This window comes from Prenolepis imparis, unplaced genomic scaffold (assembly GCF_030444845.1).
Source record: "Prenolepis imparis isolate NDT839.2.m4 unplaced genomic scaffold, iyPreImpa1.0 SCAF_14, whole genome shotgun sequence".
Classification (NCBI taxonomy): domain Eukaryota; kingdom Metazoa; phylum Arthropoda; class Insecta; order Hymenoptera; family Formicidae; genus Prenolepis; species Prenolepis imparis.
The window spans coordinates 5,759,239-5,786,780 of NW_028141172.1; the positions used below are offsets into that span (position 1 = coordinate 5,759,239).

The 27,542-nt window shown below is 36.3% G+C and overlaps 2 protein-coding genes across 4 annotated transcripts; both read right to left on the reverse strand.

Moving 5' to 3' along the window:
• Positions 1-882: 882 nt before the first annotated feature.
• On the reverse strand, positions 883-4,214 carry LOC145945249 (protein lifeguard 1). 2 transcript variants are annotated; one of them, XM_083054127.1, is made up of 7 exons: positions 4,026-4,214; positions 3,522-3,766; positions 3,306-3,359; positions 2,702-2,792; positions 2,479-2,604; positions 1,463-1,612; positions 883-1,057 (listed from the first exon to the last, which is right to left on the reverse strand). In XM_083054127.1, the coding sequence occupies exons 1-7, from the start codon at positions 4,122-4,124 to the stop codon at positions 908-910; spliced, it is 915 nt and encodes a 304-aa protein (XP_082910253.1). In that variant the 5' UTR covers positions 4,125-4,214; the 3' UTR covers positions 883-907. The 2 variants fall into 2 exon arrangements, with proteins under 2 accessions (XP_082910253.1, XP_082910254.1); XM_083054128.1 differs by lacking the exon at positions 1,463-1,612.
• Positions 4,215-4,634: 420 nt separating this feature from the next.
• On the reverse strand, positions 4,635-26,990 carry Vps13 (vacuolar protein sorting 13C). Of its 2 annotated transcripts, XM_083053673.1 has the most exons (45): positions 26,502-26,990; positions 26,117-26,281; positions 25,927-26,013; positions 25,624-25,821; positions 24,504-24,958; positions 23,609-24,132; positions 23,009-23,477; positions 22,539-22,904; positions 21,977-22,452; positions 20,755-21,460; positions 20,346-20,672; positions 19,861-20,253; positions 18,894-19,745; positions 18,718-18,820; positions 18,506-18,652; positions 18,229-18,425; positions 18,013-18,150; positions 17,812-17,934; positions 17,548-17,727; positions 17,272-17,448; positions 16,341-16,502; positions 16,098-16,261; positions 15,805-15,925; positions 15,451-15,675; positions 14,456-14,671; positions 14,049-14,090; positions 13,412-13,471; positions 12,661-12,864; positions 11,439-11,576; positions 11,182-11,328; positions 10,768-10,916; positions 10,529-10,640; positions 10,177-10,415; positions 9,870-10,029; positions 9,576-9,792; positions 9,201-9,376; positions 9,003-9,122; positions 8,810-8,931; positions 8,099-8,412; positions 7,838-7,959; positions 7,589-7,758; positions 7,330-7,444; positions 6,678-6,809; positions 6,436-6,603; positions 4,635-6,350 (listed from the first exon to the last, which is right to left on the reverse strand). In XM_083053673.1, exons 2-45 carry the CDS (start codon positions 26,214-26,216, stop codon positions 6,303-6,305), a joined length of 9,861 nt encoding a protein of 3,286 aa, XP_082909799.1. In that variant the 5' UTR covers positions 26,217-26,281; positions 26,502-26,990; the 3' UTR covers positions 4,635-6,302. The 2 variants fall into 2 exon arrangements, with proteins under 2 accessions (XP_082909799.1, XP_082909800.1); XM_083053674.1 differs by lacking the exons at positions 13,412-13,471; positions 14,049-14,090 and having other exon boundaries at positions 26,502-26,989.
• Positions 26,991-27,542: the final 552 nt, after the last annotated feature.

Here is a 27,542-nt window from a genome sequence, read left to right on the forward strand (position 1 = left end):
GAAAACTGATTTTTCTCGCAGATTCTGCCACGGAATAAGCGCAAGAAAGAGTCCTGATGTCTTTTAATATATTTTAAATAATATGTTATAATACTTTAAACTTGATTAATATTTTTGAAAGTTATCAGCTGATTTCTATCAAAAAATATTAATCGAGAATAAGATATTATAACATATTATTTACAACATATTACTATTTTAATTTTTTATCATATTATTTAAAAATTTAATAAATTAACGCTTTAATCAGCTGATTTCTATGAAAAACTATTAATCAAGTTTAAACAAATTTTATATTATTTAAAAAAAAATATTTTTTTTAACATAAAACCGAAGAATGGCGTGCGCGTAGCGCGCGCTTGTGTTGTTCTAGTCAATGTCAGAAAATAAATGAGTTTAATTTATATTATTAAATATATATATTAAAAAACATATATATTTATATAATTAATATTTAATTTATATAATTTATTAATTTATATATAATTATATAAATATATATATGTATAAATTAATAATTATATAATATAATTAAAATTAATAATTATAAATATATATTTAATATTTAAAAATATATTTAAAAAAATATTTTTCGAGCAAAAAATAAATCTAATATTTTTTAATTATATTATATAAATATTATATAAATAATAAATGATATATATAATTTTCTAGTAATTTGTTATTCACTTATTTCTTTCTCGAAAAATATTTTTAAAAATATATTTTTAAATATTAAATATATTATTTAAATATATTATTAAATATTAAATATTTATATTTAAATTTTAAAATATTTAAAATATTGTATTTATATAATATGTATATACAATAAAATATATGTAAAATATATAATATGTAAAATAGTATATCAAGGTGATATATATGATGACGTATTGGTTTAATGTTATCGATGAAAGAATCCCATAAACATCAACAAATACTGGTACAGTAGCACGATATCAACGTAAATCTGCGTTGCTGCGAAGACGACTTCTTCGGGACCCAACTCTATTCTGCGTCCACCCATGATTGTTTGCACGTCAAAGTACAAATACTGAAAATGAATGAAATAAATGTTTGATTAATATATTCAATATATTTGTATTATCTGCTCAATAATTTTTTACTTGTTGGTTTGTTCAAAAAGTATTTTTTTAAATAACTTAATATATTAAATATTTAAAATTTTAAATATTTAATATATTAATAGAATAATATATTAATATAATATATTAATAATATTATAATACATTAATATATATTAGATAATATATTATATTATATTATTATATTTAAAAAAATTTTAAACATTTCAAATTGAGATAAATTAAGATACATTATAATAAATTAGTACACGTTGTATTTTTCAGAGATGTAAAGAAGTTTAGAGATCAAATTAAAATATATATTACTAGGTAGAAATTTGTTTTCATAAAAATTATAATATTTGCACACTAACCATGCAGAGTAGTAACGTTCCAATGATAGCGATTACCAGACGTAAAACCAATATGTGGGTAAATAATAGGATTATTAGTATTGTAAAAATAGCCACGATCGAAACCAATCCGATTACCATTAATAAGCCTGGTCTCATTGTCAAGTCGAACTATAATCATATCATATAACAATTCTTGTAATATTCTTCTTTTTATATATATATATATAATATATATATATATATATATATATATATATATATATACTTCACATTTCGATTAACATACTTATTAATATAAAATAAATTAAAAACTTATAAAAATAAAGCTGAAGAACTGGTATAAATCTAAATTATCTAATTCGTATAATTTTTTCCAGAATAAAATGTATTAAAATTATTCACAGATCATAAAAAATAACGCATGATGCAGAAAACATAAAAATATTAAAAGAGAATTTTAATATTAAAATATTAAAACTAATTAATAATAAATATTAAAACTAATTAATATTAAATATTAAAACTAATGAATCATCATCTTTTAGGGCTTTATATAGCATAGTATATGTGATGTGTGTCCCAAAAGTAATGAGAATGATTTCTTTTTATGCTCCCCAAAAGGGCTGAGGAAAGTGGGAGTCGAAGTAATTGAGGGGGGATCTTAGATTGGATCCTTCTCAGTTGAGTCCGAGCTTTTCGAACAGTCGGTACATTATTAAAAACTGCTTCAGAAACGCTGAAGATGTTGAAGATAGCGTATGGGGAAGCTGCTTTGTTGTCAGCCCAAGTTTTTAGGTGACATAAGGCCTTCAAGAATGGAAGAGAAGCCTCAACTGATAATGAAAAGGGTCCGATTGTATACCTGAGATCTTCCTTCAACTATCTGAACCCCCACTTTCCTCACGCAGCCCTTCTGAGGAGCCTAAAAAAATCATTCTCATCACTTTTGGGACACACCACGTGTATATTGAAGACATAAAATTACGAAGGAAATATATAGAAATATTAAGATACTCTGATAGAGGATTCTCTACCTTGGAGAACGTTGCTATGAGAGCTATTACTGTCGTGACGATTGCGGTCATCCCCATAACGATGAGGATTACTTCGATGCTGTAAAACACGGAGACGAAGGCGGACAGGTACGACATTCCCAGCGTCTGCGACGTGACATTCCAGGACGATTCAATTGGATTAATTTACATCGATCGCTCCCATTGAAAGGGAAAAATCTTTGTGAGATTAAGAAATGTTTACCAATAGACACAGGCATATGTAATTGAACGGAGGTGTTCGTCTGGCATGCACAGAACAGGCCACAGCACAATAAGCGACGATGAATAAGACCCTGTCGAAAATTGAGAAGATTTTTATAATCAGATTTTAAGTTCAAATAAAATAGAAAAAAATGAATATAATTATATATAACACGACAGATATATGCTATATGTTATGTATTATACATATGATATATATATATGTTATATGTTATTATATGTACATTATTTGATTGTAAGAGAATTACTTCTTTTATAAAAAATATTGCATTTCTTTCGTGTGTTAACTTTATTGTAGAGGGTTGCATTTTAGAAGAAAATAAAAGAAAAAAGAAGAAGACAATAAGAAAGTAAAAAAAGAAATAAGAAGAAAATAAAAGAAGAAATAGAAATAAAAAAATAAAAGGAAAAATAAGAAGATAAGAAAATAAAAGAAGAAACAAGAAGAAAATAAAAGAAATAGAATAAGAAAAAAAAGAAGAAAAAATGACAAATTATAGAATTTCTTCTCTTTCATTCTTCATCTCTTTTCACTTAATACAATAGAAACTGCTTTTATATACGAGTGGCGAAGGAATGCTTACATGGCGACGATCCACAGGTACCAATGCAGTATCATAAACTTCTGTGCTTCGGGTCTGGAAAGTAATTTGATAAGAGTCACGCCATAATCCTCAAAGATTATTTCTACGGAGATCAAAGTAAAAAAATTAAGAAAAATAGAAACTAGAAAGAAGAACGAAAAAAGAAAACAGTTTAAAATCACAAGTACAAATAGATCCTTCCTTGGATATACTCACATAAACATGAAGATAGATATGACGAGGATGGTGAATGTCAACTGCAGCGTAAGGAGGCAAAAGACCTTGCGGATGAAACTCCGTCTGATCGCGGCCTCCTTGAAGTCGCCGATATACTCGTCAGCATCTTCTTCTGGTAACATATTCCTCTGACGTTGTTCTCGTACCCAAGCTTTGTACAGCTCCAGGTTCTCCCTTTCCCTCTGCGCTACCATTTCATCAGTCACTGTGACGGTATACGGTCCCTAGAATTGGAATTAATCTGTTAAATTGAGAATTATTTGAATTTTTAATTACATTACTAACATATAACAATTTTACACAATTATAATTATTTAATGCAAATAATAGGACGATTAGAAAATATAATATATCATGTATATCTAGATATACAGAGTGTATCCTATTTTAATACATAGTCGAATAGTGATACTGCAAATATAATGTGAATTTAAAAAAACTAATGTTAGAAGATTCGACGAGATCTGCTGAAACGTCACTTACACTCTTTAGCTTCTGTCCTTTGATTAACGGCGGTAATTGCGGAGGACCTTGGATAGGAGGAATCTGCTGCAGTTCCTCGATATCGTCGTCGGACCGCATTTGATAGGCCGTGAATAATTATTAGTTAGCATATATAAAAAATCTCATCCAAATACACGTTTAATCTATCGTGTCAACGCAGCCACAATTAACAAATGAAGCGATTATAGAAATATAAATATATATATATATATATATATATATATATATATAGAATATTATAATAAACATTAAATTAAATTATTAATAATACACTGATTTACGAAATAAATGCTAGCAAAGTTATAATATAGTAAATATATAAATGTGAAATATATAATATATACAATATATTATTGTAATAATTTTTATTTAATCGCGCATTTACTTAAATTCAATATATTATATACTATTATACATATCTTTTTTTCCTTTACATTTTTAGCATCAAACGTGTACAAAAAAAAAAGATAGAGTTTCTAAAAACTATATAAAAAAATATATCATTTCTGATAATAAAAATAAACTTAAATAGATAGAAAGATGTCACAACTCGAGAGACAGAGTACAAATGTTAATTTTATAATTTTATTACACGTTGCAACAAAGGATAGCGAAGCGAAATATATATATATATATATTACATAATTATAATTATATATCATAGAATTAATAAATATATGTCGCATGTCTGAAATTAATTCTGTAGTGCCTTACTGTCGCTTCAATTAAAACTTTCTATGAAAATTAGTAATAGAAAAAAAAATTAGTTCTGAAAATATTAAGTCAATTATATACAATTTAAGTATGTGTTATTTAATATATGTGTATATGTATATATTTATTGATTTATGTTTATTATACTAAATAGCGTTAATAAAAACGAGGTAGAAGTGCCGGTTAGAAATCGTACCGGTGCATACTATAGTTTTTATAGTTTTTTTAGGCGTTAAAGCTAGATGATAAAATTTATTAATGTCTTAACAATGCGTCTACTCGATGTGTCAGTAATAAATTCTTTAACAACGTCAAATGTCGTCAGGAGGAAGATAATAATTAAGCACGATTACTTTTGATTATTAATTAGCGAGAATATCACTCGATGATTTAAAAGCCTACTGGATAGATTAACAATAATGCAATTAATTGATATATGATAAGGCGATATTTTGCCTGTAAATATAAAATAATACCAAAATGTTTTTCTTTTTCAATAAAAATCTGCCTGGTACTTCAACAAATATATACGAATAACAATAATCTTCTGTATTACTTTTTAATTAAACTTGTGTAAAAAAATATCAAAATATGAGGTATCTATTTTGATACTTGTTTACTTTTTTGCTTCTATTCGAGTTTAACAATTTAACCAGTTTGGCTTATTAAGTTATTGTACTCTAGGACTTTGTTGTTTAAACGATTAATCCTACTTCATGACTTCACGTAGTAAATCTATGCTCTTAAACGATAAAATGGTAACTCTCTTGCGACTGAAACAATCGACTCCATCAAATGGAGAGTTTGTATGTAGGGAAAAATCTATATAAATATAAATCTGAAAAAGATTCTCTCTTTTGCAATATGTATATCTACATTATAACTTGATGCAAAAGATTCTTTTTCTGCGAGGTGTCATTTTATGTAAATAAAATTTGATTGATTTGACACTCTTGAAAAATTTCTTTCTGAGAAAGTAAAGTATCTAGATTAATAAAAATTACTTTGAAACGATACAGTGTCCCATTTTAATTAATATAGTCGAATATTGTTGAAATTGTGACTGTGTAACGAGAAAATATTTCAAGGTCATTTGAAGATCAACCTATTTTTTTAAAATGGAATTATGCTAATTTTTTTTTATATATAAATTGCACCATTTGACATAAAAACTTATAAAGGTATGATATTATTAATTAAAACGGGACACCTTGTATATCCCTTTTTTTCAACTTTATTCGACGAATCTTTTGCAACAAAATCGAACATTTTTTTTCGGTATCACGATACCGAGAACAAAAAAAATTCTGAACAAGTGCGTGGTAAAAAGTGAAAAAAGATATCATTGCGTTCTTGTCATGATTGATTTCTGAACTCTAGTTCACTCTGGTGTTCCTTCTATCTTGGACTGACTTACGATTATCGAACGCACGCAGTCTCAGTCTTATAAATAGTAAAAAATGTGCATACAAATTGTGCGAATTCGCTTTGCGAAGCTATCCGGAAGCGAGGAGAGGCTTCTTTCGTCACTTCCATAATTCGTTATACTCCATATTGGTTGATCTGCTCTTGTATTTTACTGCACAACAACTGCGGAAGAGAGAAGAAGGTGATACATTGCGAGACGAATGGCAACTGATAGAGGAATATTTCAGAACGCAACACATTTGCATACCTGTTTAACATTATGATCCGTTATTAGAAGTATCTTTGACTGATCGGCGCTGCCAAAGAGACCGCCGAGTTTCTTCTTCTTGCTGGCGTCCTTAAGAAAGATCTGCACACCCTTGTCTACGATTTTTGGTGATTCGCCAAACTGGTTCCAGGTATGAGTCCAGTCAACCTGCAACGATGGAATACATGTATATTTGAAACCAACGCGATTTATATTTGAAACCAACAAGATATGATACCAACCCGCCAACCACCAAACAGGTCACTATGTTCAAGGTATGATAATCTCTTGTCGGTGAGCAACAGCACGTCTTTGTTAATAAACATGTGATAGACGTAAACGTCCGTGTGTGCGTATTTTCCCTTCTCCAGTTCCTATAAAAAAAATATAAATATATATATATATATATATATATATATATATGTATATATGTATTAATTTTTAAAAAATTCGTGCCCAAATTTCAGTTTATAAAATAAAAAATCTTTAGAAAAATATTTACTATAAAATAATTACAAAAAAATTGTTAAAACAATTTGTATAAAAAAATATCTTTATATAGCATCTGCATTTTTCTTTATATTAATATAAAATATTTTATAATATATAAATATATAATTATATAATAAATATATATATATATATATATATATATATATATAATATACATATATGTATATATATATAAATATATAACATGTTTTTTTAATTTGTGATATATATAATATTTAAATATAGGCTCTATATCTAAATTAATGAAATATTTATTACAGAAATATCCCATTACACAGTGGATGGTTCATTAAAAATAGAATGTAAACAATGTAAATATAAACCTTTTTGATAAAAAAGATATCAAAGTAACGAGGATTCTCAGAGGAATAAAATTCTTACCATCAATATCTTGTTGCCTTCGGCTTCTTCTTTTATGTATGGCCTAACAAGACTATCTGGTTGCAGAAATCTAGGCGATCGTACTCTTCTTGCCTCTTCGTTCAGTTCGGTAGCTCTAAAACGGTTTTAAAAAAATTAATCTACAATATATTGTACTGATTAATCGTACAATTTATAGAATTTCAAGTTTCTTCAAAACAATCTTATTACTTATAGGTAAAATTATCAAGCTTCTCTTTGCATGGCTAATAAATCGTACCGTCTGACAGCTCCGAAGGAACCACTGGCGAAGTCGATAACTCCAGCAGTAGGTCTCGTAACAAGTCCAACGACACCTTTTCCGAATCCTTTAAAGAACCCTTCCACTCCTTCTTCCTTCGCTCCTGATATAGGCTTCATCACTACACCAGTTACACCATCGACTACGCCCTATCGAACGAAATTAATAAATAATTTGTACCAAGTGAGTGATCGATTAATCTATACATCAATTAATCTACGACTTTACCATTACTAAGCCCTTTCCGCTTCGGGCGAGACCTTCTTGCAAGTTGGTGGGTTGCTTGTTGAGCTGTTCTTGTCTCTTTCGCTGGTAATCCTTGTCGAAGGTCAGAGCAGCTATACCTTTGCCTGCAAAAAAATAATATATATCAGAGAAAATGTCAAATGTTACAAGAATTATATATAATTTAACATCTCGTAGCAAAGTTCCAATATATGTAAAAAATCATTGAAATTAAAATGATTAGAACAATATATCAAAACATACCCATCGCTCCCGTGATCTTCGATACAGCACCTGCCATTCCGCCCACGGTATGACCCAACATACTGCGCACACCTAGAAATAGGCCTTCCGCGAACTCCCCTGGACCCTGTATGGCTCCCTGGAAGGGTTCATAGAACAGATCCTCGATGCCTTTCATAGTCCCGACCACAAGCCCGTACGGATTACCGATCACGTCAAGTCCCAGCACGAGCACATACGCCTGCTTGATCGCCTGGCCTGCGTAATGAGTGGTCGCCTCGGAGATGAGCTGCTTGTTCGTCATGAACACGTAATTTCTCTCGAAATACGCCAATCTGCGCATTAATAGAAGAATTTAGAATCTCGAAATTTACAGATATGAAGATTACGAAGAAGATATGAAGATTATGAAAATATAAACATTACGAAGATATGAAGATACAAAGATATAAAGATTATGAAGATATAAAGATACAAAGATATGAAAATACAAAGATATAAAGATTATGAAGATATGAAGATTAAATATCTAGAGCTTCTTATAATCTTCATATCTTCATAATCATTGTGTCTTCATATCTTCATATCTTCATATCTTTGCATCTTCATATCTTCGTAATGTTTATATCTTCATAATCTTTATATCTTAAGATCAATGATTAATAAGTTTTAAAAAGATTCTTAATTAGATTAAGATTATTTCTAATAAATGCGATAAAAGGATTTCTTTACTTAAACACGATGTCGTTAATATCCGTCAGTGTCACACCGATTCCTTGCAACAGCACGTTAAGTACTTGCGGCATCGCAGAAGGTCCACCTCCACTGCCGGTCATCGAGAAACTGATGTGTATCTATGAATGAAGAGAGAGATGAAATTCCACTGTCGAGAAGTAAATAATATTTGCAATTTACATTCACAAACCTTAAGCGGCGAGAAGTGCAGTAGATCGAAAAAGTTCTTCTGCTCGGCTGTGGTGATCAGATTGACGTGATACATGAGCGGTTCGTTGACCAGCTTCATGTCGGTACGGAACAACGCGCTCTGTAACGAAATAACTGCGTTTTACCCTCTTGCCGATTTTAAATAAACGAATAAATAATAAAAAAAGAAGAGACTCACCTCTTCCGCATCGTTGACCTCGTTCGCCTCGAAGAGGCTTATTATCGCATTCAGAAAGACAATGTCCACCTTGATGTGGAACTCTTGTACGAGAACCTTGAAGTATCGGAATTGTTGCACTGTACTGTGCTCCAGCAGACGTTTGACCATACTGAGCTCCGCAAAAGGTTTTATCACTGCAGAGAAAACGAAGAAACTTGCAACTCTGGTGTTAAAACAAATCCGTACTATTGATTGAAAAAAAAATACGTAGCTGCTAGTTATAAATTACATATTTTTATCTATAAGTGACATCTATAGTTTTAAGAGACTGATACTAGAGATTACAGATAATGAAGAGATTTTCTCTCGCGCTCTGCAGACAATAAACGATACCTGTGCTCTGCGTTACACTCTTTGGCGGTGGAACTGGAGCCAATATAACCGGGAAGACGCACTCCGACAACTGGTTGTCGATCTGCAGTCTGTTGATCTTTGCGTGCAACTGTACCTGGTGCGCCGAGGTACGATACTGTAGCCAAAGTCCGGTCTGAAATCTACGTCGCATGTACCTGCGATGTGGCTTCAGCATCTCCATGTTCAGATAATCCACCTAAAGTAATGAGAACGATGCTTGTGAATGTCGATGCGCTATTGAATCAGAAATTAACTTGAAACTCTTCGTTTTACCATCAGCTTCAGCTCTAGCATCACCCGATAGTCTGCATCCTTGCCGATCTGCAGTTCCTTGATGTACCGCTGATATCCCTCCTCGATGGCGTTGACCTCCTTGGCGTTTAACGCTCGCCATCGACCGGGCGACTTGCGGGTCTCCCATATAATTCCAGAACTGCATGATATATATGAAAAGAATTTTATTAATTTTTCTACAATAATATAATTATGAAAATGGTTTTCATTTGATTAAATAATATTGTAGATCCAAAATTTCATTATTATTATATCAAAACTATATACAACTAGTTGATATACCTACCTAGCGATGCACATGTACAACAATTCGGATTTGGTGATGTTGTTCACGAGGGAGAACCCGATACCGTGAATGTTCAACGTGATCTCCTGATCGATCACTTCGAGATCACCAGCCAGCTGACAGTCTTCAGCGATCTTCTGGTTCGTGGTGAACAGGAGCACTCGCTGAGTGCCGTCTAGGAATGACACGTAGACCAGTTTCTCGTCTATCTCCGGTAAATGGAAGGTACCGAGATTATCCTAAAAAAAATGGAAAAGATGTTTTATCTTTTTTTCTATTTCTTCTTTTATTGTTAATTTTTTCTTTTTTTCTATTTTTTCTCTTTTTTCAATTTCTTCTTTTTCTCTCTTACCTTACGAAGATTGTCTTCGATCTCTTTGCCGCTGTTATCTTCCCAGACGATCTTTCGCGGACCTGCCGGATTTTCCCAGGTGTAAAACATCCTGTTGTATGACTGCACAGACCTGTCGATGCGCAAATTTCGCAATTAATTCGCATTCGAGTGGACAGGACGATCATCAAGTTTTTAATAGAAGCATAATAGAGGAACAACAAACGAACAGAGACATTTGGACGCTTTCTTTTTTTTACCTGACATTGATCGAACCCTTCTCCCAGAGATTGATGGTATGCGGCGTATGATTGATGATCAGAGCTGGTGTTTTGCCTGAACTGTAGGCTGATAGAGAGATGTAGATGCCGCCTTCGCTGATTTGCACGTCCACGTTGATCCCTCCGTACTGTTGAACGAGAGGTAGTCTTGTCACAAGTACAATATATAAAAATGTGAACATTTAACTATCGCATATAATCGCAACTCTCTTCATCAATCGGCGAGATTCCAAGAGTAAAAGAGTATGTTCAAGAGTAAAATTATCAAAAAGAAAAGTGTTTAAGAAATTTTCTGAATTACAATAAAGTTTCCTGCTTCTTCCAGGTTGAAAGAAATTCTTGATAATTCCAGATTCTCCAGATTTTTTAGGGGAATAGACCATTTTGCATTACCTTATTATCCAATTTCAGTAGAGTTGTATGACTGTCAGTGTAAATAAACGCTGCAGTTTTTTCAGGTTGACCCGCGACCTTGGCCCTCAAGGTTTTGTTCTCGTGCTCGACTCGAGGCCACAAAGCTGCGCATTCGCCGGCAGGCACCTTCACAAATTCATCTTTATTAGAATGATTATTACATATAATAATGCAATCTTTCGTTCAAACATTTATACAGTTATAAGTAATTGAGTCGTTTATATTTAATAACGTACCTTGATCATCGGATCCGCCGGACGATCGCCTTCTTGGCATTCAATGAGGAAATCCGCGTTGTTGATGAGTATGTAATAGGGAGTGAACGTGATTTGCTTGGTCAACGAATTGTACGTCAGCTGATTGTGCACCCCAATCTGTAATAGAAAGATATTTTTGTTTATTATTTTTATTTTTTATTCCTTTTAATCTTACTTTCTCATTCAGGATAAAATTTTAAAAAAGTTCCTATAATGTTGAAATAAAATTAATTGCTCCGAGAATTGGTGATGATGTAAAAAGAATAAATTGTCAAATCAAAGGCCATTAAAAATATTAGATGCTAAAGATAATAGTAAATGGTAAATTCAATAGTTCATACAATTATTATTCCGTTATTAATAAAATTAGGAATAAGAGTGATGAAGGAAGGTATTTAGGAGTATTTAGGAATTGAAGAAGAAGGTATTTGAGAAGGTATTTAGGAATGTATTTAAAAATATTTAGGAGAGAGAGAATTAGAGTTTTGGACATATATTTAAGAATATTTAAGAAGATATTTAGGAAGAATAGGAGTGATTGAGGAAGGTATTAGGTATATTTAGGAATTGTAGTATTTAGCAAGGTATTTATTGTTAAGAGTATTAAAAAATAGGAGTGATTGAGACAGATATTAGGAATATTTAGGAATTGGAATATTTGGGGAAGTATTTAGAAGTATTAAGGAATAGGAGTGATTGAGGAAAGTATTTAGGAATATTTAGGAAAGTATTTGGGAATATTTAGGAATAAATAGGAATAGCAATGATTGAGAAAGGTAAGAAGAAACGACAAGAGTCATCAACATCAGAACCTGATATGTCATTCCATTGTACTTGCACGAATAAAATTAAGAATAGGAGTAATAAGGAATAAGAGTGATGAAGGAAGGTTATTTAGAGATATTTAGGAATATTTAGAAATTGAAGTATTTGGGAAGGTATTTAGGCATATCTGGGAAGATATTTAGGAGTATTGAGGAAATATAGAAATAGTTGAGAAAGATATTAGAAATATTTAGGAATTGGAGTATTTTTGGGATGGGTATTTAGAAGTATTGAGGAATAGAAGTGAATGAGGAAGGTATTTAGGAATATTTAGAAAAATATTTGGGAACATTTAGAAAGATATTTAGGAGTAGATAGTTAGGAATAGCAATGATCGAGAAAGATAAAAAAAACCACAAGTCATCAACATCAGAACCTGATATGTTATTCCGTTGTACTTGCAGGCCACCACACCCTCGCTGCCCGCGACGTCGATGGAGAATTTGTCAGACCATTCTCCGTCTTCCACTCTGATCATTGCCTTCTTTTTGCCGAAGAAGGCCTTGGAACGAAACGAGAATAGAATCGGCCCCTTGAAGTGCTCCGGATGGTACAGGACGTTCAAGTAATCATCCGTCGTCTGGAACGAGAATCGTGTATGGATTAATAATCTTCACGTTTTAATCGTCGCAAATAAAATTTCGTCACATGCAGTTAATAGGATAAGTAACAAAACGCTAAACGTAATATTAGCTCGTTAAATAAACCTTGTTTGTGCCTTATATCTAGAAAACTAAGAAAAGAATCATTAGGATGTTTGACAATTGAGATTCGCGTATTGAAGATTGAGGCTTCAAGTAAAGTGAAAGACGATAAACAGAGGTGAGACAGAGCAGCATGGGTAAAAGCGCAATAATTAAACGCATATGATATAATAGCTAATTATGTAAAGAGAAGCGCGATTTATGTGTTTGATTTAAAATGCAGTTGTTAAGAGTCGATTAACATTACAGGACCAACACGATGGTAATCTAACACAATTGCGACGGTGTTAGTCCCAGTCTGACTAGATCAGACGATTGTTATCCCACAGCAATAATTGTTTTGCGAACACAAACACGAGAGAGAGAGAGAGAGAGAGAATAGCTCAGAGTATATATTAATATTGAAATAAAGCGATGGGTCACCGCGCGCGTTTTCCTCCTCCTGTATCGTTGATGATGGGGTTTCATAGCGGAAACGAATTTCTGAAAGATGTCCCCACGTACATTTTCACAAGACGAGATATATAAAATATAAATATCGACGAAGAAATAATTTTGACGGCTAATTTCGCGAGTGATTTCACACGAGTCGACGATTTTTCAGGGTGTCTATTCAAATGTTGTAAAAAAAAAATGTCTTAGAATTCTCTAAATTTTTGAGATATTTTTGTTCGAAATTTCAGATAAAATTCTTAAAAATTTTTTGCGACTTTTCAAATAATTTTTTATCATTAATATTTTTATGTATTTTTTAATTTTTACTTAAATAAAACATAAAGAGTCACTTAAGTTTCAAATGTTGAATTTGAAAATATACTGAATGAAGAACTGATAATGCAAAGATAAGCATTTTTCACTTGCATACAATTTTCGTTTTTTTCACATAAGAACAAAATTAGCGAGAATTAAAAAAAATATATATCAATGAAAATTCCCTGATCTTTTTTTCTAGGTAAAAAAGAATCCCTAAGAATCCCAGTTTTATACTTCTAGGAAGTAGACACCCTGTTTTTACACGAAAAGCACAATGAGATGCGGCACGATAATAGGAAATCTCTACCTTGATCGGACTCGAGTGCTCTTTGCCACCCTTACTTGACTTCTGCAAAATAATGGAGCATGATGAATACAGGGTTCTGATCAGGGGCGGATGCAGTGCTGGTTAATATTGCGAGACAATAACGAGAGTAAAGAAAAAAAAGGGGGGGGGGACGAGGAAACGAGCATTAGCATATATGATACAAGAGATAAGAGAAACGTGAGAAGAGAGATTTCACAAGGACTCGAGATGATCTTAGACAAAGAGACACGTATATATACTCTCTGAAAAGATTTGATTGAGGATTAAAAATTTCAGAAAAAAAAATTTTCAAACTTTCAGAGACATAAAGAGACATAATATGACATTTGAATCGCAATTTGTGCCCGCATAGCAAAAGCTTTTCGCGCGATGAAGTGCGAACGTACTCTGTAGGATAACATCAGGCCGGTCTTGTTCAGCATCCAGAAGGGACAATACAGCGCCATGACGATCGAGCCGTGTTTGTGCGACGTGTGCATCCCAAGGTCCAGGGTCACCTTCTGCGCGCTATCGAAAGACTCGAACGACCAGACTGCGAATTCGGGTGGATTCGCCACGATCTCGTCTTTGCACGACCAGTCCTTTTCCAGGTAATTGGGCAGCTGAAGAAATTCATCCCGAATAAATAATAGGCTTGAATAAATATAATAAAAATAAATAAATTAAAAGTTAAACAAAGCACCCCGCACTAATCTTATGTAAAATGGATTTCGGTTAAATCAGCTGATTTTCTCATATGTTGTAACTTATGACCTGCTAAACAAAAGATGTAATAGCCTCAAAGCTAAATATTGGATAGTTACTGAGTTACTGCCAGTCAAACAACTCGTAGAGCGTTTTTCGTATTTGACTGGCTGTAAATCAGTAACTGTCTACTATTTAGCTTTGAGCTTATTACATTTTTTGTTCAGCAGAGCTACAACATATGAAAAAACCAGTTGATCTTACCAAAATTCAATTAGTACGGCATTTTTGAACTTATATAAAATCCTAGAAATTGAATCCTGCTAAAATCAACTGATTTTCTCACATGTTGTAACTTATGACTTGCTAAACAAAAAATGTAATAGGCTCAAAGCTAAATAAAATGATCTGATAATGAAATAAATGATTACTGATTTACAATCGGTCAAACATGAAAAACTCGGGCTTATGAAAATGAAAAACGGCTCGCTTTGCGAGCTGTTTGATTGGCTGTAACTCAATAATTGTTCATTACTTAGCTTTAAGGCTATTACATATTTTGTTCAGCAAGTTATAAGCCACAACAGTCAATTTCACCAAAATTCTATGTATTTGGATCTTTATATCAAGAATCTTTATATCAAGAAAAATAATTTAATAATAATTTAATTTTCACATTAATCGTCCTACATTTTACCTTGATAATTATATTCGACTTGGCTGGATCGATTGTGGGAAGTTGCAAGGAGGCGCTGGCCTCGAGTAAGTTCTCCTGAGCGGTGCCTGGCAAGGAGATAATGATGTCGATCGGCAGAAAGTTCTTCAAGTACACGGACGGGTACAGGTGTACGTTGTAGATGGTACTAGCCATTGTATGACGAGTGGTATTCTCAAAATACACCTGTTCGATCTCTCCCACAGCCTGCATAGACAAATATATATATTATTTTATTTTAGTTACTTATTATTACAACTAATAATATTCAATGCAATTCATTATCTAATTAATTAATGTCAATTAACACCAATATTTTATCACAAATATTGTAACCTGAATATAAAATGGCTCTGTAACGTCCTGCTTGGATCGAGATTCGCATTTCAGTAGCCTGGTCATAGAAACCGTTTTTTGTAGGTCCTTCCAAATGAATGGCTCAACCGACACCATGTATCTAGAATAATGTTCCAGATAAAATAGAGAATTTTAAGATGCAGATTATTAAAATACATTTTTTAATGCTTTTCACAGGTTTTCCAGATCATTCCAGAGAGTAGATACCTTGAAGATCATACTAGATGTAGATTGTGACATTATTACAAAGAAAAAAAGAAAAGCAAATATACCCTTCGACGCTGAAGAAGAGCCAATAGATGTTAGTTGGGGTGTAGACGGCGTCCAGGGGTAAGTTGAGCTTTTTATCCGGTGCTACTGTACCAACGCATTCGACTTCGTTCCCCCGCTTCGTCATGTAATAAACCGCAATCGGCTGCGCGAAGTGATTGTGGACCTGTGTGCACAGAGCATGCGGAATGCTGATTATCGTAATCGATAAAATATTGTTTGCGATCCTATTCTCTCCACTTTACCTGGAGGATGCTTCTGAGAGTGACGATCGTGCTACCTTCTTCAACCACGACGTCTGACACGATGCCCCATTCCTCGGAGCCCTCTTTGCGGTGCTTCAAGGAGAAGAATCTCTTGTCCGCCTTCAGAACAGGTATCGCCAATTTGCCTTGGATGCCTTTAAACTGTATTAAATTTTATTTTAGATTCAGTGAAATTATACAATAGCGATAAAATATAATTATTATATATTATTATAATTATGATTTATATTTAAGGAGTTATGAATAAACATTAGGATATTTTTGAATACAATTCTTATACCTATTGTTCATCTATTTTAAGATTGTAAATCTTTAGGGTTAGTTTTAATATTTTCTTCAATAACATTATCTTACTTGATATTTGAGTGGAAATTATTTCTAATATTTATTATAATTATTAATTGAGAAATAAAGGACTCCATACCAAATATATAGGATTTTCGGTGGAATTGGCTATTTTTTCATATGTTGTAGCTTATGACTTGCTGAACAAAATATGTAATAGCCTCAAAGCTAAATAATGGACATATATTGAGTTAGGCTAATCAAACAGCTCGCAAAGCGCGAATTTTTCATGTTTGACCGATTGTAAATCAGTAACTGTCTATTATTTAGCTTTGATTCTATTTACATTTTTGTTCAGCAAGTCATAAGCGGGATTCTATTTCATCTAGAATTTTATATAGGTTCAAAAATCCCTACTAATAATATAAAATTGAATCTTGGTAAGATCAGCTGATTTTCTCATATGTTGTAGTTTATGATCTGCTGAACCAGAAATGTAATAAGTTACAACATATGAAAAAAACAGCAAAGTCAAAATCCTATATATTTGGTGCGGGGTCCTTTGGACGATCAAAAAAAAATTATGAATTCTTGTACACGTTACGTCTGCGTATCATGAACTTACAGAAACGGCAAATTTACTGTCGTCCCTGTCCTTCACGGTTTCCGCTTTCAACTGTTCGAGAAGACGCGCGTCCAGCTTGGATGTCTTCGGCGCCAGCTCGATCGACGCGCCAGTCTCAAGGATCACCTCCATGTACGAATCGCTATGATTTCGTATTCTCGATCCATCGTCGAATATCTAGGATAAACACCGATATTAGTTCGCATAAATTGCATCAAATAGATAGATGAGTGAATACAGAAATGCAAGTTCGAAAGAGCCTTCGTTGTGACGGACCTTGAAGAGACTGTGCTCCAAATCCAGTATCATTGCCAGACCAGTCTCGTTCTTCAGCACGTATGGCGCCACCTTCCTGGTGGGTCCCTTCCCACTGGCCTCCATAGCCGAGGAAAACGATTGGCCGAGTTGCTTCAGCACATCCAGACACGTCTTCGTCACAGTTATCTCCAGATTATCCTGTAGCCGACGAAATAAACACTATATATTCTTTTCAGAAAATTTGGCGATAATATTGCCGCTTGCAAAAGAGGCTTCACTTACGGAAGATGTAATGTCGATGGACATCTTCATGGATTGACTTGGTAGCTCTTCAGGCTCGCTGTCCGAAGTGGGACTAACAGCGCTGGCGCCCCTCGAGTCCAGTAAAATGTCGTTAAATTGGACCTAACAAATTCAAAACTGTTATTAATTAACAAAAACACACAAGTAGAATATTTAAAAAAAAGATGACGTAATAATCACCTTCGTCTTCAGCTCCCAGGGTGTGGAAACACGTCTGCCGTTATCAGAACCCTCTATCGGCTCGATCAGCGGTTCCCATAATGCGAGACGGCTGTTGTAATACGCCATGATCACGGACATCGTACAATCGATGCTCATCTGCAAAGCCGTGATAACAATGAAGTCTATCAACAACGTAAGATAAGTAACAATGACTTTTCGCGATCAACGACTCACCGTTTTCGTGCTCCAATCGTTGACGTTGCTTTGGAAGCCCACGTGAAGCAGCAACATGGGCAGAGTTTTGTTCCCGACACCAGCCTCTAGAGTCAGCAAGATTGTCGGAGCCGAGACGATCGCTAATTCAGGTTTATAAGCAGCTACAATCTCGTCGTCTGGGTACGTGAACTCCTCAAGAGCTTCCATTGCAACTTCTAAAACAATTTGATATAACATAGTTGAGCAAAATAATAAAAAAAGAGGAAAAAAAGAAGAAAAAGGAGGATAAAAATACCTGTCTTCAGGAACCAGTAATCATTCTCTTCAAAGGGCGTAACGATCCACAATCCTTCGTAATTAGGCTCGGGTTTAACGATTTCCTTGTCCTCTTCCTCCTTTTTTGTCACCGTGTGAACAACCTTACTCAATATTTCGATCACACCTGTAAAAATGTCGCGTTTTTACGGACTATTGTCGATCTTGACGACCTGGCGAGCCACAAATTACCTGGCGAAACGGAGATGTGTATATCTGTGCAACAGATCTCTAGGTGAAGCCCTTTGCCCTCCGGCGTGGAACCGGCAACGCTGATGCTGCACGGTCTCAGAACCTATGCAATAATATAATATAAAGTACAAGATTAAATATCTTATACTCTACATACGAAAATATCCCCAAAATACCTGATAGATCCAGTCGGCCCTTTTCGTAGGATTGTATATCCCCGTGAGTAGAGAGAAGTCCTTGATGGAGCCGGAGATCACCTGGTGCTCTCCCATAATGCGCACCTTCAGCAGCAGCTCCGTGTTCAATATTATGCAGTTCGAGTTGATGTCGTCCATGTCCTCGAGCAGAATGATATCCGGCTTCTCTACATGCAGATTCACGGTTAACATTTTGGGGGTCGAAGCGACCGGCGGCTGCTGCGTCGGGTGTCTCTTCTTCGACGATACCACCGTTTCGCTTCTCGACGAGGACTGCAGGGAGCTGGCGGTGGTCTTGTTCGCGGTGTCCACGTCGAAGAAGTCCTTGATCTTCATGAGATAGTCGAGGGACACGATGATGCTGAAGGAGAACACTCGTACGTCGGCGAACGTGTCGTTCGGACTCTGACGCACCGTCACGTCCAGCATACTCCTGGCGTTATACTTGGCGTGTTCCTTGTCCAGGTGATCCTCACCACTCGGCACGCTGCTGGTCCTCTCCATGATCCGCGCCAGCGAGTTCTCCCGGCTCCGCCGCGTGTCGTCCAGGGTGCAGTTCATCAGCAGGATCGACGTAGCCAGCAGACCGTCCGCGAACACGCGACCTTTCACGGCGAAGTGGGTGAGACAGAAGCGGGCCAGGCCGTTCTCGGGCAGGTGAAGGGGCGACGACTGCGACTGCAGCAACTTGGAGCCGCCGGTGAAGAGATTGATCACCAGGCTGTCCATGATGAACTCGAACTTCACGGATGTGTGGGCGTGTCGCTCCTGCGTGTCCACCGATGGCGGTTCTCGCGACGTGTCGACCTCGTATTTGTACGCCGGCTGAATCTTGATAAGTGACAGTGACAAATGATGATAATGATGATATAAAAAAACTTCTTATTATGCAATTATTATATAACTATTCAAATTATTATTGATATTATATTCTTCTCATATTCACCTGCAGTTCTGCGCTGTATTCGGACTTTACGGCAGATGGCGCAGCTTGCACAGGTTTCGGATCTTCAAAAGTCTCGCCCAGATTCTGCTCCAGTACCTTCAGAATCGTAGTGTAATCCTCTTTGCTCAATAGCAGATTGATTTTGTTCAATCTGCCGGACATGTCGATGTCCGGGATGGCGGTGAACCAGGCGGTAGACAGATTGCGCTTCATCAGTAGCGTGAATGTCACCGGTTCTAGAAGAAGCACCTCGTTCTCGCTGATAAACTTCTCCGTATTCAGTCGGACTCGCGACAGCTTCAAGTTCTGCAGCTCGATCTTCATCTCGTCCACTATGGGGCACTCGCCAGTTTCCTCATTCGTCGCCTCCAATTTCTTGAAGACGTTGCAGACCTGAGAGTATATATATGCATCTTATGAAATAATTCTAATAAAATTACATCAATTAGTCTGCAGATTAAATTAAGTTTCATCACACTGTGTACCATAAGGTTGCCCATATCCAGCATTAAACTGTGCTCGCTCTTGGAGTTCATCGGCACGTATACAACAGGTGCCTTCATCTTGACACACAGCTCGATGCGAGAAGCGCTTTCCTGGACATCCTTGATGTTCGTCCTCGCGACTTCCGCTGCTGCCGCTGATGCGTCTTTAATTGCTTTCTGGGCTGTTTGAAAGTTGTTCAGGAAATTCATCACGCTGGTGACGAACGCGTTCAGAAAGACGATACGATGGCAACCCATCGTCACCTTGACGGACATGTTGTTCTTGTCCACCTCCCACGGCTCTATATTGTAGATCACCGCTTGGATCTAATTGCAAATATGGTTCAAATCGACGATTAAAAACGACAAATGTAAAACAACGAAAGTGCAATTGTGAAGGATTGCTTACCTGCAAAGATTCGGCACCCTCTACGGCCACAATGTCCTTGTACACGGAAACCGGATTGAGATCTTTAATGCTGATGGAAGCCAGGTCGGCGTTCACTTGCGAGTACGAAGACTTGCTAAGGAAACTGGCACTGATACCCTCGATGTAGAGCGCGCTAATGTCCCGGACGACGCTGGAGATCTTTAGATTTATCGACCCAATCTTGGCGCTCACCTTTAAATCGATGCATTCGACGGTTTGTTTTCTACGTCGTCCAGAGGGTCTCAATTTTGGCCTCTGAAGTTGCTCCCTGAGGAAACCAGAGGTCTCTTCCTGGATAGAAGTGAGGCGGGTTGGTCGAGGATGCTCGACTTCCTTCTTCTGAACGCCTTCGAGCGAGCTCATTCGGTCCTGTATGTACGTGCTGAACCGTAGCAGCTCGATGAGCGCCTCCTGGTGCAACAGCGTGTCCAGCGAAGTGAATTCCAGCATCAGCAGCTTCACAACAGAGCCGTGTCGCGTGATAAATTCCGGCGAGCGTTTATTCACGTTTATGTACCGCACGACAATCAGATACTCGTCTTTGCCGGCCGACATAGGTGTGTTGACGATGAAAATCTCCTGATCCTCATGCAGTTGCCGCATCTGCACACCGCCCAGCCGCAGCTGCACCTCCTGGTCGTACGTGCGCTGCAGCATTTCCGCCTCCAGCTGCAGTATCTGGAATCTGAAGAAAGTTTGAAGAGTAAATTCAAAAATTTACGTGTCAAGCTAAAATCAGTTAAAAATTCATTTAAAGTAAATTTTGAAATCAAATATACAGGATGTCTCATTACAAAAAGCTATACTTAGATATAGAAAAAAAAACATGTTGTAGAAAACAAAGTTTCGAACAAAAGTTGATTTTAAGAAAAAAAGTTGATAATTTTGAATTTTAACTAGTCATTTTTCAAGGTCGTTTGAAGATCAACCTAAAATATTTCGTAATTTTATTTTTTAATATTGCGAGGAATTGATTTATATAAAAAAAAAGATTAGGATGATTTTTAAAAAATAGGTTGATCTTTAGACGACCTTAAAAACTGACCTTAGTTAAAATTCAAGGTTATTAACTTCTTTTCCTCAAAACCAAACAACTTTTGCTCGAAACATTGTTTTTTAAAACGCGCTGTTTTTTGTGTATTTAAACATATTTTTTTAAATAGGACATTCTATATAAAAGTATAAAGTATGCGTTGCAAACCTGACGAATTCCGACGACTCCGTGCTACTGTCTCGTTGCCTAGATACCGATAGTGTAAACTCCTTCATCTCGAATTTCATCTCCAGATCGGTCGTCTGCTTTATTGGCTCGGACGCTGTTTCCAGTTGCTGCTTCTTCTTGTCGGCGATGCTGGATATCGTGGTGCCGAGCTCTTTCAGCGACAACTGCGAAATGGATTTGGAGAGAGACGTTCGATGCAACTCCGCGGGTCTTTCCTCTTCCGGCAAGGGAATACTTTGCGCGATTGAGAGCGCCTGCAGCAATCGAACGTCCGTAATGTTCACGTTTACCGACGGTAGACGACCGAGAAGCCGGAGTTTCGGCAACCGAGGATCATCTGCCACCAGGCACTTGTGGAACTGAATCTCTAAGGTGGTCGGGTGAAGCAACGTCAGGGAACTCTCGGTGCTTGCAAGGGCTGATCGCCACTCTTCATTCGGCAATGAAACCAGCACCTAGGTATGGGGAAAAAAATAACATACAAGATTCTATCTTTATGAAATAATTTTTGAACGCTATCCAAATTGAAGATCAAGATTACCTGGAAGTTGACAATTTCCAAAACGAATTTATCATAGCTATGCTCCCTCAAGTGTAGCAGCACTTCTTCTTCGCTCTTGCCCATGCTAACCAACTGCTTAACGCTGGCGCCAGCCATGTCGCTCTTTCCCTTCTCCAGGGAATGCATCTTCAGACTGCCCAGGTTCACGACAATCAGCGCTTTCGTATCTTCGTAGAGACCGCCGTGCGGTATGATAAGTTGCGAGGCCTGCATGTCCACTTGTATATCAAGGACCGAGTGTTTCTCTATGGCGTATTCCAACCCAAGCGCCGACATTTCTTTCAAGCCCTCCAATTGCTCCGCTGCTGCTGTCTGCAGCTGGCTCAGCGACGAAGAGTCTTGCAACTAAAAAATATTCATCGACATAAAAATGCACGTAGAGAGGAGACCAGAAGAAAATCAGAAATATATAAATTTAGATATAAACTTCATAGAAACAAAAATGATACCTTGAACATGTTGACCAGTTCTATGATGGTTTGCGCATCGTATATGATATCAACTGATCGGGACTTGACGATGACGCGGTCGCCGCAGAGCTTGTCGATCGGATTCTTTTCGTAAGACACCGACAGCAGGGCGCTGTCAGAACTGCCGTGTTCGGAGTTGAAGAGCGAAGGCACCCGGCTGTCCTGCGTCGCTCCTAGTAGCTTCATGTCACTGATGGAGGCGGTGACGAGAATCGCGTTCGCGGACGGTCGCGACTTAAAGCCCGTTTGCACACCGTGCAGCTGCAGATCCAGGACGCAAGAGTGCTCCTTGTCCGTGTCCAGCAGAGAGATCTGTAGACCATGCAGGAAGAAACGTGTATCGATCATCACGTATGTCTCCGGATAGTGCGCGGGCGCGCTGTTCTCCTGATAGTCGATCGCCCGGTAGAGCTTCTCCTTCTCTTGCGGTGTCATCGCCTCCTCGAATCTGAAAATAACCATCAAGATAGCCTAGATAGAACTATAATTATATCAATTAAACATTTAAAGCACCTAAAAGCCTCCAATAATAATCTAAAAGCTTGAGCTACACACCGAAGCGGACGTTTGGAATCAAACCTGCGCATGATGGCCGCGGCTGAGTTGAGTTCCTTCGTTTCCTCGGCCTGCGAACTGTTCCAGAGGAAACCGAACCAGCCTCGCTTCGCCTTCAGACTCTTCTCCCGCTCCGCTAGTCTTTCCACCTCCAGCTCGATCTGTTGCCGGATGATCACCAGATTAAAAATGTCCAATTTCGTCTCACAGTCCGTCAATCGTTCCTCGTTTTCCTTCGCCAGCTTCTTCGTCGTCAGCTTCGTCTGATAAGCGTGGGCGTAATCGCGGCAAGTATCGCGATGAGCCTTCATGTGAGTCCAATCCCAGTTGCGATGACACCGTCGCACAGTCTCCTCGAGGATACAAGTGTACGCGAAACGCCACCATTCCTTGTAGTGGCCGCGATATGACGTCAGATTGGGCCGGTACTTCCGATACGGCGCAGCCTTTCGCGCCTGATCCAGACCTTCGCTCAGTCGTACCAGGGTCTGATACTGCCGCTTCGTCAAACCGATTCGCAATTTCTGCATCTCTAAGTCCAGCCATACCTGCACGCGAGAAGACCAAAATAAAATTATTACTTTAGATATAATAATAAATTGAAAAAGGCTGATATACAAAATTAGGTATGAAAATGACTGATAAGAGCTAACAAACTTGTTCTTTAATTCTTCTCTAATTATTTTGACATCATCTTCAGCAGTAACTCTAGCAAAACAGTACTCTTTGTGAGTACTATTTTGTATATATCCCTGAAGTAGCAAGATCTAACAAGTCGATCTGCTAAAGATGGTCCAAAGAAAGGACCGAAACTTTCAAATTAATTAGTAAAGAATCTAGATAAGTTTGTTGGTTCTTATTAGTTCTCCCTCTTTTCATATTTGATTTCAGAGAACGATGATGAGCGCGTTTCAATCACCTTGGGAATGGTATAATTGCTATCGTCGGATTCAGGCTTAGGATTAAGTCTGAGCTTGGACTTGACGTTGATGGGTCCTAGCAGATATTGATAACCCGTCGGGATATAATCCGTGGTTGCGATACCTTTACAGAAGAGATTGGAATATAAGGATGGCGGGTTCTTGCTGTACTGCTCCACGCCTGTATTGAGATAGACGGCCAGCCCGTCCAGGCTGCACAGTTTGAAGATCTGCGGAATGGCATACATGTCCTTCAGATTGCCTGTCGTCTCCCACGAGTCTGTGCAACTCTCCAGAATGAAAGTGTTCAAGGTGAAGCCCACGGAAAATGGGTGCTCCTTAAAGGTGACGTGGTCCTCGTATCGTACGTGGATCCTTTTGATCTCCACGTGGATGTTCTTGATCATGCGGGCGACCAGTTTCTCGACCATCGAGTCGTCCAGTTTCTCTTGTGCTGCAAGATATATATATATATAGTTGAAGAATTTTAAAAACCTATATTTTTACATGTATATATATATATATATATATATATATATATATATATGAGAGATTCAGCTTTAGAGAGCAATCTAAAAAACAGTCGAATTAAATTATAATTTTAATATTATTGCAAACATTTGAAAAAGACTCCGCACCAAATACACAGGATTTTGGCTTTCGATGGAATTGCCTGTTTTTTTTCATATGCTGTAGCATTCATATGTGTATTCGATAGTTACTGAGTTACAGCTAATCAAACAACTCGCAGAGCCCAAGTTTTTCATATTTGACCGGCTTTAAATCAGTAACCGTCTATTATTTAGCTTTGAGTCTATTACATTTTTTGTTCAGTAGATCATAAGCTACAACATATGAGAAAAACCAGCTGATCTTACCAAGATTTAATTTTATATTAGTATGGCGTTTTTAAACCTATATAAAATCCTAGATGAAATTGAATCCCGCTAAAATCTGCTGATTTTCTCACATGTTGTAACTTATTTGTTCAGCAAATCATAAACTACAACATATGAAAGAAACAGCCAATTCCACCGAAAGCCAAAATCCTATGTATTTGATGCGAGGTCCTTTCAAAATCTTTATTCTACTAATTTCTAAAAGAATGCAATTGTTTACATTTTAGCTCTGCCAGCTGCTTCCTCTTCTCCACTCTTTCCAACTCCGCTCGTTTGGTGTCCAACTGTGCTTTGGTTTCTTTCTCTTCATTGTAAGCAACCTGACTTGTAGGCACTACCAGTATAAACAACTCTTCGACTATGGCATCGATCTGACCATTCCACATATCTTTAAACGGAATCTTTAATATCAATTTTCCTGAAAGATACAGCGTTTCATTACAAAACAAAATTTTCACATCAATACGTTGCATTATTCCATAAATTTAGTTATTGTAACTTATATTGCTGAGTTTTTTTTTACCTAAACGGCCATATTCCAATCTTACTGGAAGATCTAGCACGTCCAATGCAGATTCTTTTATCAACAAATCATTTAATACAAGATCTCCTAAAAGCAATAAGAAAAAAAGATTTGTCACATGAAATATAATTACTATAGATGGAAGAATTATATGGGATGGATAGAATAACTATATTGTATGCGTTCCTACCTCCCCAGAGGCTGACTTTAAGCTGCGTGTAGTCCAAGTTCTCAATGTACTCGCCAATCACCTTGTTGAGGAGCTCCGCAATGATTGATTCGAACACCATTTTGCTGTTTCCTACTTTCTTCCAGTCAAATTCTACGGCTCTCGCACTGCAACGCTATCTGCTCTCTAACAATTTTTAAAATAAATTAAAAGAAAAGTAAAAATATACCAGCACATATATGTATATTTTTAATTTTTTAAAAATAGTTAAATTTTTATATAAATATATTTAATTAAAAAAATTATTATATATAATTATTTATATTATATATATACATATATAATACATATTTATATATAATACACTCGAAATATAAATTAATTCTACAAAAATACAGTTTCTTACATTAATAAAATAGCCGAATTGATGCAGAATGCTCTAAAATCACGGCATATTTTGATAAAATAAGGCAGATGTGTCAGTGGACCAATTAAACATTTTTAGAAACACATACAAAAGCTGCACATAAAAATTTTTAATTGCACGCACGTGTTCTTTACTTATGATCGATATATTTTCGATAGAAATACACATGTAAAGATATGTGACATAATAATAAGAGAAATCTCAATGCTTATTTGTCCTTTTTCACTAAAGTTATGCCATAATTTTTACAAGACACCGTATACAACGCACAATTATACCGTAATATAACATGTCATAATATACAGCTGACAAAGTGATTTACAAGGTTCTGAGAGACACTCTCGACTCTCGACGACAAAAGCGGCTGCTGCCTGCCTGCGACCTGACAGCGCGATGACAACATAACCTAAATAAAAAAAATACAGATCGCGCGAACTCCGGGGGGGGAGGGGGAAGTGGCGGCGGGAGAGGGGAGTGGCCGTGGGAGAGGGGAGTGGCCGTGGGAGGGGAGGGGGGGGGGCGAAAACTGTTCACGTCTTTTTTCGTCAGGTTACGTCATCCTCGCGGAATATCATCGATCTCCTCCCTGGCAACGTCACTTTAACGCAATCACGCTCTCTCCGATGTTCTCTGTCTCAATTTTATTATATATCCGTCAATTATTTCCGTGTTGTTGAACCTCTCTAGGATCAACCTGTTAATTTCTGGGTCTGACTTTTTTTATTCCGTCTTTATATAACTTTGACAATTCCGTAAACGTGTCGCACTGTTTGTCGTTGATGACAGTTCTTCGATATATATACTATCACGTGCTATCACTATCGACACTCTTCGCGAAAAGATATAGAAACAGGAAGTTTGCTTTACGTCATTTTATGCGACACGTAACGCAGTTTAAAAAAAAATAATTTTTTTCAGATACAATTTTTTTAAATAGTTTTATCATGCGATTTCGACTTTCAAATTACTTCATCATGTTATAATTTTAAAAACTTTGTGATTCAAAAAAAAAATAGCAGA